This window comes from Scyliorhinus torazame, chromosome 10, assembly GCF_047496885.1.
Source record: "Scyliorhinus torazame isolate Kashiwa2021f chromosome 10, sScyTor2.1, whole genome shotgun sequence".
In the NCBI taxonomy this organism is placed as follows: Eukaryota; Metazoa; Chordata; class Chondrichthyes; order Carcharhiniformes; family Scyliorhinidae; genus Scyliorhinus; species Scyliorhinus torazame.
In genome coordinates this window covers 190506205-190520240 of record NC_092716.1, presented here as the reverse complement: position 1 = coordinate 190520240, position 14036 = coordinate 190506205, and the positions used below count along the sequence as shown (strand labels likewise).

Sequence of the window (14036 nt, the reverse complement as noted above, 5' to 3'; positions counted from 1 at the left end):
GATTACTGCAAACTCACTACAGATTTCTGCAATCTCACTACAGATTTCTGCAAACTCACTACAGATTTCTGCACACACTAGATTACTGCAAACTCATCACAGATTTATGCAAACTCACTAGATTGCTGCAAACTCACTAATTACTGCAAACTCACTAATTACTGCAAACTCACTAATTACTGCAAACTCACTAGATTGCTTAAACTCACTAATTACTGCAAACTCACTACAGATTTCTGCAAACTCACTACAGATTTCTGCAAACCCAATAATAGGCTACCATCTCACTGTCTATTACTGCAAACTCATTATACGTTACAACAACCTCACCACCTGTTTGTGTGCTCACTACCTATTACTGCAACCTCACTGAAGATTGTTGTAAACTCACAAGAGATTTGTGCGAACTCACGATGTATTATTGCAACCTCAAAGTTGCAAACGCACTAAATTACTGCAAACTCCCGATTATTGAAACCTCACTACAAATTGTCAAATTTACTATAGATTATAGTGAAATCACTAGATTATGACAAATTTATGATTACTGCGACTTTACTACAGATAACTGCAAACTAACTGCTGAGTAGTGCAAGCTCACTACCTATTCAACATCTTACATTATTGCAAACTCCCTACAGATAACTGCAAACTCACAACTGAGTAGTGCAAACTCACTACCTATTCAACATCCTACATATTATTACAAACTCACTACCCATTACTGCAAATCCACTGACAAATTACTGCAAACTCACCACTTATCACACTGACTTTATTCAGCACCTATTCAAACAAACTAGATTATTGCAAACTCATTGCCTGTTACAGCAACTTCACTGCATGTTACTGGAAACTCGGTGCATCTTACCCTCACCAACCCTAACACAACCTTCAGGTTATTCATGAAGGCCTTCTCAACCTTGCCCCTCCCCTGAGGTGTGGCGATCCTCAAGTTAAATCACCACCAGTCTCTCCCCCTCAAATAGGAAAGCACCCCATGGTCACCTGAGACTATGGTAACTTTACCTTATGCACCTTACTGCAACTTGACTATCTATTGCTGCTCTATCTATACACTGCAATATCCCCGCTCATTATTGCACAATCTCTGCATATTACTGACCCCCCACCCCCTCGCATGTTATTGCAAAACCCCATTACTCGAAACTTCCTAGTCATACAAACTCCTTACATGTTACTGCGAATTCCCGACCTATTATTGCAATTCGGTGTATGTTATTGCGAACTCTCTGCATGTTACTGCAAACTCCTTACAGATTACTGCAAATTCATTGCACGTTACTGATAATTGGTAATATTTTACTGCAAATTCGCCCAGCAGTTTTTGGAAATTTAAGCAGGGCGGCAGGTTCTAGCACGACCTCGCGCCCCCTGGAGCGGGAGAAGTTCGCGGAGCCCCCGATAGGCGGGGGCCGGGGAGGGTCCAGGCCGATTCCGGATGCGCATGCTTCCCGGGGATCTGCGAGTGGAGCCGGTGCAGAGGTTGCAGCAGCGGAGAGGAGAGCGGCTGCATCGTGAACCATGCAAAGCTGCATCCTTCACCCCGTGTTGGTGCTGCTGGCCCTGGCCGCTTCTGTCCGCTGCAATCCGGCCTCGCTCGGGGAGCTGTCCCGCGGAGATGATGCAGAGAACCTAGACCAAGCGAGCCTCAGGGAGATGTTTCAGGAGGTGGAAGAGCTGATGGAGGACACGCAACTAAAGCTGCAAGGAGCAGCTCGGGAGGTGAATAACTTCATTTCCGCGATGCAGCTCTCGAAATGCACCGTTCACCGATACAGTGATTGTATGTTCTGTTGCAGAATCTCTACTTGCGATATGGGGAAGTTGATGAATCTGTAATTGCATCCCAGGTTTTAAGTATAGAAACATCTCTTTACAAATTAGAGATCGTTCATACAGAACTAGTCTCATAGAATCCCTACAGTGCCGGAGGAAGCCATTCAGCCCATCGAGTCTGCACCAACTGTCCGATTACTCTACCTAGGTCCACTCACCTGCGCACCCAGGTCTATCCCTGTAACCTAACCTGGAAATCCCTGGACACAAGGGACAATTTAGCATGGCCAATCCACCTAGCCGGCACATCTTTGGACTGTGTAAGGAATCCGGAGCACCTGGAGGAAACTCACGCAGACACAGGGCGAACGTACAAACTCCACACACACACACACACTCTGACCCAAGTTGGGAATTGCGACTTGGTCCCTGGAGCTGTGAGGCAGCGGTGCTAACCACAACGCCATTGCAGGTTAATGTGGGGAAATCTGCACTCTGCTCTGCTTAATAACGTTTTCATAGTTTTGGTTTCCTCCTAAATAACGCTTCGTTTTTGTGTTGATGCATTGTAGAAGAGAAGAGGAATTAGTGCAGAGTCTTAGAAAATTGTTGGATTTACTCGCCAGAGGAATTCTGTCCCCCCCCCCCCCCCCCCTTTTCTGGATTTGTATCTTTCCACCTGGTATTGTCCTGAATCATTTAAGATCCTCCAAAATGTCTTCCTTTTAAACAGGGTTGATTATTCATGGAATCCATTGGACTCATTAAAGAAGGCAGTTAGATGCTTTAATGAGGGGAGTTGCAGCATTGGGATTTTGAATGAACGATTGTTTTTTTTATTCTTGGGCAGTGCAGTTAGTTGTCTTAAAAGAAAAGTGACTTTTATGACTCTGAACAACCTCGCTGATTTGCATTGGCTCCTGGTTCACCTGCCATCTCAAATTTAAAATTATCTTCCTCCTGCAGAAATCCCTCCATGATCTTCCTCCCTCCCTATCTCTGTCATCTCCTACAACTGTCTGAGACATCCATGCTCCTGCAATTCTGGTCTTTGGAGCATTCCAGGTTTACATCACTCCACCGTTGGGGGCCTTCAACTGTATCGGCCATAACTTCTGGAATTCTCTCTCTGAATTTGCCTCCTTTTTAAGAGACTGCTTAAAAGCTACCTCTGTGATCAAATATTTGATCACAGGGATGTGATAGCACTTGAAAAGGTGCAGAGGAGATTTACCAGGATGTTGCCTGGGCTAGAGAGTTTTCTCTATGAAGAGAAATTGAATATACCAGGGTTGTTTTCCTTGGAGCAGAGGAGACTGAGGGGGAATATGATTAGAATGTATAAAATTAACAGGGGCATAGAGTAGACGGGAAGAAACTTTCCCCTTGGTGGAGAGATCAATGACCAGAGGGCATAGATTTAAGGTAAGGGGCAGGAGGTTTAGAGGGAATGTGGGGAAAAACATTTTCCCCCAGAGGGTGTTGGGAGTCTGGAACTCTCTGCCTGAAAGCGTGGTGGAGACAGACTTTCATAATATTTACAAAGTATTTAGATGTGCACTTGCGATCCCAAAGGATACATGGATCAAGGGAGAGGCAGTGGCGTAGGGGTATTGTCACTGGACTAGTAAACCAGAAACCCAGGGTAATGCTTGGTGGACCCGGATTCGAATCCCACTGTAGATGGCGAAATTTGAATTAAATAAAAATCTGGAATTAAAAGTCTAATGATGACCATGAAACCATTGTCGGTAGCCTACATATGACTCAAGATCAAACAACAATGCAGTTGATCAAACAACAATGCAGTTGACCCTTAATTGCCTCCTCAAGGGCAATTAGGGATGGGCAATAAATGTTGGCTCAGCCTGCGACGTCCACGTCCCATGAATGAATAAAAAAACAAGTTACGTGGTTGCTTTTGACCGACGTAGATTGCAGAAGTGATGGGCTTTTCTGTGGTGTAGATTTCTACGGCTCCATCACCTGGCCTTGCATCTCACTAATGTGGCTCTGTGGCATGTTTTATTTCTTAATGCAGCTAGGACCGTTTTACTGCATTAAAGGCGCTATATAAATGCAAGTTGTTTAAATAGATTCAAATTCTCAAGATGTTAGGGTTCAGCATTCTAGAAACTTGAACATCTGAATTCTAGACTGACATTTACTTTAGGAGATGTTAGGCGATGGATTCCTTAATGGGTGATAACCATCAGCATGATGGTTCGATAGATCGATACTTCTATTAGTAAGATAGATAGTTTTTTGAAGAATAAAGGGATTAAGAGTTATGGTGTTCGGGCCGGAAAGTGGAGCTGAGTCCACAAAAGATCAGCCATGATCTCATTGAATGGTGGAGCAGGCTCGAGGGGCCAGATGGCCGACTCAAGCTCCTAGTTCTTATGTTCTTATGAAGGGAGGTTTAGCATTGAAATTCCAGTGCTTGGGGGCAACGGAAGGCACAGCCGACAGTGGTGGATTGATGGCAATCACTGCGTGGGAAACCAGACTTGGAAAAGCGCAGAGATATTGGAGGGTTATAGGGCTAGAGGAGGTTAGTGGAACAGGAATTTCCGTAGCCATGATCTTTTGCAAATGTTTCCGAAAAGCTGTACTTTTTAAAATGTTGATTTTTTTTTTTAGCTAGCCTTTAACTTCAAACAACTCTAGATGTTTCTGAACTGGGAATTAGGATTGTCTGAGGAGAAACTTCACGGTGAGGGTACAAGTCATTAAAATAACCAACATCCAGGGTCATGGTTGAGTATGACATTTACTTAACTGAAGGGAGTACTAGAATTCTAGATTGATGTGATTACTTGTTTCTGAATCAAATAGTGAAATTTGATCTTGTATTTTAAGTTGAATTAAGTGCTGCGTTTACAAAGTGTAGATGAGAAAGTTGTCGTTTTTAAATAATGGCAAGTTTGCCTGGCTGCGGTGAGCTATAGCTGTCAATCCTGACCATGAGTTTAATGGGAGGCTCAAATCAGGAAGTAATTCATTCACAGATTCCACTCACTGTCTTACAGGGCTGACTTTGCATTAGAGAAACATAGATCGGTGTGAGGTTGGTGTGTTTGGTGGAAAGAATACAGGTTAGCAGGGTCATTTGAGACCTCTGGGTGGAGGGGGTCATCCCTATCCGCCTGTGTGTCGCCCCAGGCCACGATAAGGGTCCCAAGCTCGGGTGTTACGAATCACAGACCAGGGTGGAACTAGCAAATTCTCAGTGCAGTGTTGCAGGAGCTGGACCCTCGAGGGACAACGGCTGCTTACTGGTGTAGGATCCATTGGGAAGGAGACTTGTGTTTCCTTTAAGAACATGTGAGGGAGGTGACATCACCTCATATATTCTTTTTCCCCTTCAAGTTGCTCATTGAGGTTGAAAATTGGAGGTTTTTAACAAGCAATTGAAGTGCAAGACCTGGAGGCATAGAGAAGGAGCAGAGTACTTGCCTTCAGGCAGACCACTGCTACAATATAATAGAGCCATACACTCCATGGGAAATCCATGTCTAAATGCTGTAGAGGAACAAGAGAATCTGGTGGCTCTTATGCACAATTCACTAAGATTAATGAGGCCATTAAATCAAAGCAAAGTGCATGTCTCGAGCAGGTGAAGGTACACAAAGACTTTTAGGGGTGACACCAAATTTGAGAGGTTATATCTATTGGGAAAGGTGCAGCCTTGGTTCAAACATAATAATAATCTTTTATTGTCACAAGTATGAAGTTACTGTGAAAAGCCCCTAGTCGCCACATTCCGGCACCTATTCGGGTAAGCTGGTATGGGAATTGAACCCGCGCTGCTGGCCTTGTTCTGCATTACAACCCAGCTGTCTAGCCCACTGAGCTAAACGAGAGAGCTGAGCACCAGAGGTAAAAGGGACTGCCCTGGACATCTAGGCAGCATTTGACTGAGTGTGGCATCAAGGTGCCCAAGAACAATTGGGGTCAGTGGAAATCAAGGGGGAAACCCCTCTGTTGGGGCAGCATCCTGGCGGTTATTATTGACCAGAAACTGAACTGGACAAGCCATACAAATATTGCGGCTTCAAGAGCCGTTCAGAGGTTAGGAATCCTGCAGCAAATAACTCGCCTCCTGGCTGCCCAAAGTCTGTCCTCCAGATCCAAGGCACAAGTCAGGAGTGTGATGGAATACTCTCCACTTGTCTGGATGAATGCAGCTCCAACAAAGGAGGTTTAGGGGGGATGTGAGAAAAACCTTTCCAATCTGAGGGTGGTTGAAACCTAGACTGCCTGAAAGGGTGGTATAGGCAGGAACCCTCACAACATTTCAGAAGTATTTAGATGAGCACTTGAAATACCATAGCATTCAAGGCTATGGGCCAAGTGCAGGAAAATGGGATTGGGGGGTAGATGGTGCTTGATTGCCGGCAACGAGACAATGGGCCGAAGGGTCTCTTTCCATGCTGTAAATACTCTACGACTAAGAAGCTTGACCATCCAGGACAAAGCATCCTGCTTGATTAGAACCCCACCCAACGCCATCACCACTGACATGCATGGGCAGCAGTGTGTACCATCTACAAGATGCACTGCAGGAACTCACTCAGGATAGCACCTTCCAACAGATGCAGTGAGATCTTAAATCCTCAGCTGAAGTCATTATCAGAAATGTCACATTGAATAACAAAGTAAGTGAGGTTGTGAGGACCAAGCAGGCTCACCTGTCTCATTAAAGGTAATGAAAATGGTGAGCTGCGAAAGTCGGCTGGCATGGGCTGCGAAGGATGGCCGGTTGGTAAAACTAACAGGGTCCCAGGCAAAAAAGTTTGAAAAACACTGGTCTAGAAGGACAAGGGCAGCAAACACATGGGAATACCACCAGTTGGAAGTTCATCTCCAAGCCACTCACCATCCTGACTTGGAACTATATCACTGTTGCTGGGTCAAAGTCCTAGAACGCCCTCCCTAACAGCATGGTGGGTGTACCCACACCACATGGACTGCAGCGGTTCAAGAAGGCAGCTCACCACCAACTTCTCAAGGGCAACTAGTGATGGGCAATAAATGCTGGAGTTTAAAAGATTGAACAAGATGGAAATCATTCCTCTAGAAGAGAGAAGGCTTGATGGGTGACTCAATGAGAGGTCTTTAAAGTTAGGTCGAGACATCTTTGCTAATACTATCTGGGAGACCAGAATTGGGTGACTGTTAATTTCAGAGAGTACTAATCTAATCGTGAATTTAAGTGAAACGCCTGTGCCCAAGAGTGGTTAGAATGTGGAACTCGCTACCACAGGAAGTAGTTGAGCTGAATAGCAAGCAGAGATGCATTTAAAGGGAAGATAGTTGAACACATTAGGGAGAATGGGAGTATAGTTATATGTTTTACTGTGGGCTGGAGTAAGGTTGTAGAAGCATAAACGCCAACACAGGCCAGTTGGGCTGAATGGCCTGTTTCTGTCCCGTCAAATACTGTGCAACAGATGTAGTCAGTATTACACCTTTGTAAGTATGAGCTGTAAACTGCAGAACGCATAATCCAACTGCGGTGGAAAAAGTTAACTCCACTCGCGTCGGTCAAGAATGTTAATATGAACAAAGAGACTTCTTTTCAACAGAGAAGTTCCTGAAACTCCAGGCAACAAGCCAGAATATCCTGAAATAAATTTGGCACCACAGGGGATCGGAATGAAATGTAAACTTGATTCACCTTGCAAAGCTAGTCAAGCCCTTCCACGTAGAGAATATACTCAGACTAAAACGAGGGATCAAGCATTTCTATAGAACCTTTCATGATCTCAGAAGTACTGTTGAAGTATAATCACTGTTGTAACGTAGGAAACCCAGAAGCCAGTTTGTGCACATCAAGCTCCCACAATAGAAGGATGTGTTGATAGCATGAGATGAAGTATGGTTATAGGAGGATCATGTGGGTTTTTACAACGGCATGGACCTAATGCCCTGTTTCTGTGCTGTAAATACTGTGCGTACTGTGTAGCTCCTAATTCTTCTCTGTCCCTAAACCCTTTTTGTCCTCCCCGCCCTTTATTGTTCAGTAACTGCATTAGCTTGTTACACCTGGGGACTTTGTACACAGGAGATCTATAGAGAAGCACAATGTTGTTGTATGCCACTGGATGACGCCCTTGAAAGGATGTGACAGGTTAGATTCTAAACATGTCAAACCTATTGAAAGAGGAAGCAGTTGAGACACTGGATTGGCTAAGAATTGCTAAAGAAAGGAGGCATTGGATAGGCTCGCTGTGCCTAAAGTTAAAAGTCACCAGGACTGGGTGGAATGCAACTCAGGATACTAAGGGTGGAACTTGCGGATATGGATTTGTTTTATCGTCACGTGTACCATAAGGTACAGTGAAAAGTATTGTTCTGCGTATAGCCCAGACAGATCATTCCGTACATGAAAAACAGGACATCCAGAAATACACAATGTAAATACATAGACGCAGGCATCGAGTGAGCATACGGAGTGTTGTACTACTCAGTAGAGAAGATGTGTGAAGAGATCAGTTCAGTCCATGAGAGTCATTCAGGAGTCTGGTAACAGCGGGGAAGAAGTTGTTTTTGAATCTGTTCGTGTGTGTTCTCAGACTTTCTTATCTCCTACCCGATGGAAGAAGTTGGAAAAGTGAATAACCCGGGTGGGAGGGATCTTTGATTAAGCTGCCCGCTTTCCCAAGGCAGCGAGAGGTGTAGACTGAGTCAGTGGAGGGGAGGCGGGTTCGCGTAATAGACTGGGCGGTGTTCTCGACTCTCTGAAGTTTTGAGCAGTTGCCATACCAGGCTGTGATGCAGCCAGATAGGATGCTTTCTATGGTGCACCTGTAAAAGTTGGTAAGAGTCAGTGTGGACATGCCGAATTTCCTTAGTTTGCTGAGGAAGTATAGGCGCTGTTGTGCTTTCTTGGTCATAGCGTCGACGTGGGTGGACCAGGACAGATTATTGGTGATGTGCACCCCTAGGAATTTTAAACTGCTAACCATCTCCACCTCAGCCCCATTGATGCTAACAGGGGAGTGTACGATACTTTGCTTCCTGAAGTTAATGACCAGCTCTTTAGTTTTGCTGGAATTGGGGGATAGATTGATGTCGTTAAACCAGTCCTCTCGGTTCTCTATTACCCTCCAGAGCATCCGGAGGAAACCCACGCAGACACGGAGAGAAGTGCAAACTCTACACAGACAGTTACCCAAGGCCGGAATTAAACTTGGATCCCTGGCACTGTGAAGTGCCACCAACAATTATGTCTCAACAGTTCTTCAAGATTTCTGCACTCACCCAATGCTGGCCTCTTAAGCATTCCTGATTATCAGCACCTCACCGTTGGCGGCTCTCCCTCCAACTGCCTAAGCTCCACCCCTAAAACTCTCTCCCCTCTACCTCTCTCTGCCCCTTTAAGACACTCCTTGAAACCTAGTTCTTTGATCTAACATTTGGCCAATTGTCCTCATCCCTTAATGCAGCTTGGTGGTGAGTTGTTTTGGGATGCTAAGGTGTGATATAAATGCAAGTTGTAGTTGTAAACAGCTCATGTATCTGGAGTCTGGAGTGCCATTCAATGTGGAAAGCCGCTCTAGATGCACGAAGCAACACCATCCCTCGGCCGTTTAAACTCGAGGGATTACAGGCCAAGTCTGCAGGACCTGTCAAAGAACAAAAGAACAAAAAAAAGTACAGCATAGGAACAGGCCCTTCAGCACTCCAAGCCTGCGCTGACCATGCTGCCCATCTAACCTAAAACCTTCTACACTTCTGGGGTCCGTATCGTTCTTTCCCATCCTATTCATGTATTTGTCAAGGCGCCCCTTAAACGTCATTATCGTACCTGCTTACTCTAGCAGCGAGTTCCAGGCACCCACAGCCCTCTGTGTAAAGAAAACTTCCCTTGCACATCTCCTCTAAACTTTGCTCTTCGCACCCATGTCCCCTATAATTGCTTCTTCCACCCTGGGAAAAAGCTTCTGACTATTCACTCTGCCCATGCCCCTCATAATCTTGTAGACCTCTATCAGATCGCCCCTCGACTTCCGTCTTTCCAGTAAGAACAAATCGAGTTTATCCAACTTGATTAAAGTTAGGGACTTGTTTTCTAAATGTAATTGCAGATGGAGCTGAAGCAAGGGAGGATGTTACGTGATCTGGAGAGAGTGTCCGACACTCGTTCCGCGGCAAGAAACCCGACCATCCGCTCTCAGCAGGAAGTCAGGAAGGTAAGCGGACTGTAAATGTCAACCTGCTTGACTGTAAAGAGCTGCTGGGATAGCCTTGGGTTTGGGTTGGTGGGTTTGGCAGTAAGACTCTCGAAGGCCAGTTTCCCTTCCGTAATTTCAAATCATGGTGATTTGTGGCACAGCACCGTAAGCACAGAATCGAACAGCACTGGAGTTGGAGCTGTGTCAGCCGTAGCTCAGTTGGTAGCACTGGTACTTCTGAGTTGCAAGGTTCAGGTTCAAGTCCCACTCCAGGGCTGGGAGCACAAAAATTAACACTCGTGCCGTACGCGTTGACTACTGCACTGTTGGAAGTGCCGCGTTTTGGATGAGATGTTGAACGAGGGTCCTGTCTGCCTGCTCAACTGATGTAAAGGAACCCATTGCGCTATTTTGAAGAAGAGCAAGGAAGTTATCCCGAGCCAGTATTGGGGCATCCTGGATCATGCAATGCGCCATATAAACCCAAGCTCCTCGTTTGAGTGAAATTTAACAATTCCCAAACATTCTTCAAACCCTGCACTCCCTAGACTAACTCCGGCTCTTGCTCTCATACTACACGTGATCCACCAGATCTCAGTGGAAACATTCAGGAACAGGAGCGCTTCCAAAGTTTTGTTTTTCAACTTTTGCTCTTTTTTTTTTTTCCCTCTGTCAGGCTGTGCAAGATGCTTTCCAACCACCGTTTTCTGTGGCCCATGTCTGGAAAATGTGATTCAGCTCACCATGGTTTCCTTCCAATAATAAAGTAAAAACTTGGCCTCGGACCAAATCGCGAAAGCACATCAGGTGCCCACAGAAGCTGACAAACCTCTTTTCATTCTTGGTTTTAGCTCGAGACCACACAGAAGTCATCTGCGTCATCAATCCCAAAACATTTTGATTTAATAACTTTTTGGTGGGAAAGAAAAAGTTTTTCTATAGCATCTGTCATGGCCTCGAGACAGACTGAAGCTCTTTACAGCTTGTTACCACACCCTAGGCAAGTGAGAGGTCAATTCCAGCCCTACTCGTCCTGGAGTCGCAACACAAGTGAAATAACCAATAATTCTGATAAAAATACCTGAAATCTTTGGCCCTTGGCTGTCCAATAATCACAGTTGCCAGGTCTGTCAGTTTAAACACAATTACTGTTTATTTATAACTAAAACAAATATGAAATAAGCTTAATGACAAGCTAAAACCTGACTTCCCCCTTTAACTGTCCCACCCTCTACCCCCACACACAATCCAGACAAACACAGAGGGGTGGAAAGGGGTTAAAATAATAAGGATTAAGGTCAAAAGATAAGAGTCCTTGCTTCATTCAGATGATGAGTTCTTCAGTGAACTTTCGTCACAGTATGAGTGTGGTTCAAAGTCTCAGACCTACAGCCCGCAATGATCTTTCTTACAGTTAGCAATACCTTGTTCACAGCTTTTCGAGGAGAGCTTCAACTCTCTCTTCCTTGTCTGCAGGGAGAGTTATCAGACTCCAGATTCTACTTGCAGCAGCCTATTCTGCAGAGAGAGAGAGAGGGTTGGTTCCCACAGTGACCTTTTGGTGTGAATTCACTGGTTATTTCTGGGGGGAAAATAGAGCTTTACTCCCTCAGCGGCCAGAAACTAAACTGAAACCTCTTTAGATCTCTGCACCATTTCAGTGAAAATAGAACCAATTGCCGCTGGTTACCGGGCAGCGCACCGTCTACAGGAATGTCCATTCAGCCACTTGAGTCTTGATTAGATCATGGCTGATCTGTAACTCAACTCCATTTGCCCACTTAATTCAAGAGCAAAGTACTAAACATGCTGGAAATCTGAAATAAAAACAGAAAATACCGGAAATAGCAGCATGTGTGTAAGTAGAGAGTTAATGTTTGCGGCCTATGACCTTTCATCAGAACTCTTTCTCTGCAGGTGCTGCAGCATGTCCACCATTTTCTGTTTATATTCCCTTTTCCTGTCTTTGGTCCAAATCCCTGATACCATCACCCAACAAAAATATATCTATGTCAATCTCAGATTAACCCTCTGCCTCAACAAACTTTTTGGGAAAGAGTTCCAGAATTACACTCCCCTTGACGTCGCTGACATCATGTTGAATGGCCTGGGTCTGAGTTAAAGGTTTTACCCCCTTGATCTCGACAGTTTATCTCTTGTCTTCTCCCGCTATCCTAAGTAATCTAATTTATCATTTGAAACAACTTCTGATGTCAGAATGCCCTCAAATTATGAACTGAATATAAGTGACTTGTGCTCATATTGCAATCCTTTGGCCCCAGTATCATTCTGGTGAATCTCTCTCCGAAGACAATATTACCTTTCTGAGGTGTGGTGCCCTGAAGAGAGCACAGCTATTCCGGATCGGGTCAGGCCAAGGTTCTGTACAATAGGTTTCTCATCCCCACTTTGTATTCCATAGTGAAATATTCCATAGTGAAATATGTACGTGGGCACCCAAATCACTTTGCGCCTGCACAGCTCCAAGTCTGTGACGACTGGAAGACTTTAGGAATATTGGATTCTAAGTATTGGCAAATGAAGGGTTAAAAACATGGGGTTAGTGTGTTTGACTGCAGTGGTTGTGTTTTTTTTAAAGATTTGTTTTGCAGGGCCTGGGTGCTTTTAGCAGCCAGAAGGTGAAATTGACAAAGGAATGTGTTTTTCAGTCTGGACTAATGGACTGTGCCTTGACTGGAAAATCCCTGGGAGCTGATGTGATTTTAGCCTTCGGAGACCATTTGTTTTTCAGCTTGGGGTTAGGGAGGTGAGGTCATTGCTGGGTGGAGCCAATTTTGAAAAGCTTTAGAGAGGCAGTTTTTGGAGAAACTTTGGTGAGAGGAGTTATAGCTGATCTGATTAGCAAGTTTGCAAATGATACTAAGATTGCAGGAGTTGCTTGACAGAGAATATGGCAGGATATAGATAGGCTGCAAAATTTGGCGGAGAAATGGCAGATGGAATTTAACCCGGACAAATGTGAGGTGATGCATTTTGATAGATCCAGTTCAGGTGGGAGCTATAACATAAATGGCAAAACTATCAGGAGCATAGACACAGGGAGATCTGGGCGTGCAGGTCCACAGATCCTTAAAAGTGACAGCACAGGTGGAAATGGTGGTAAAGAAAGTATTATGCATGCTTGCCTTCATCGGACAGGGCATCGAGTATAAAAGCTCGAAAATTTTGTTACAGTTATATAGAACGTTAGGCCACATTTCAGAATAATGTGTCCAATTCTGGTCAACACACCACCAGAAAGATGTGGAGCCTTTGGAGAGAGTACAGAAAAGGTTTACCAGGATGTTGCCTGGTATGGAGTGTATTAGCTATGAGGAGAGATTGAATAAACTGGGATTGCTCTCCCTAGAAAGACGGAGGCTGAGGGGCGACCTGATAGATGTTTATAAAAGTATGAGCTACAGATACGGTGAACTGTTGTAGGTTTTGTTCCCAGGGCGGAAATGACAATTACAAGGGGGCACATGTTCAAGTGAGGGGGTATAGGGTCAGTGGAGATGTGTGGGGGAAGTTTTTTACACAAAGGGTGGTGGTGGCCTGGAATGCACTGCCAAGTGAGGTGGTTGAGGCAGATACGTTAGCGATCTAGATAGACACATGAACAGAAGGGTATAGAAGGAAACAGGCGGTTGGTCCAGATAGGACACATGATCAGCACAGGTTTGGAGGGCTGAAGGGCCTGTTCCTGTGCTGTACTGTACTTTGAATTCTGATCTGCCTGACACTGAGTCCACACTTCTCCCCACAGTAAGATAGATTGAGAGCTCTGTTTCTTGTTTTTAATGGGAAATTAAGTAGTAGTGTTTAAGGGGTAATTATAAGCTGTTCTTTTTGGGTATGAAGTTTAAAAAAAAAAGTTAATATAGTATTCATAATCATGTTTTGTTTTAAAAATACCAAAGCCTTATTTTTTTTCATGCAATCACTCCTGGAGCGAATCATTCTTTCCACACAGTCTCAGTCCAGTATCCTAGCCACTGTTGGGGCCTGTTCTGGGATCGTATTAAGTCTCTCCCCATTTTTTTTTTTTTT

The 14036-nt window shown here is 44.7% G+C and overlaps 1 protein-coding gene across 1 annotated transcript in view; it reads left to right on the top strand.

Annotated features, from left to right (window-relative positions):
• The first annotated feature begins 1464 nt into the window (after window positions 1-1464).
• Window positions 1465-14036, top strand: part of dkk3b (dickkopf WNT signaling pathway inhibitor 3b) — a 144757-nt gene continuing 132185 nt past the window's right edge. The window contains exons 1-2 of the mRNA XM_072466173.1: window positions 1465-1746; window positions 9897-10001. Of these exons, the coding sequence (XP_072322274.1) occupies window positions 1546-1746; window positions 9897-10001 (306 nt within the window). The 5' untranslated portion in view covers window positions 1465-1545. The remainder of the gene's footprint in view (window positions 1747-9896; window positions 10002-14036) is intronic.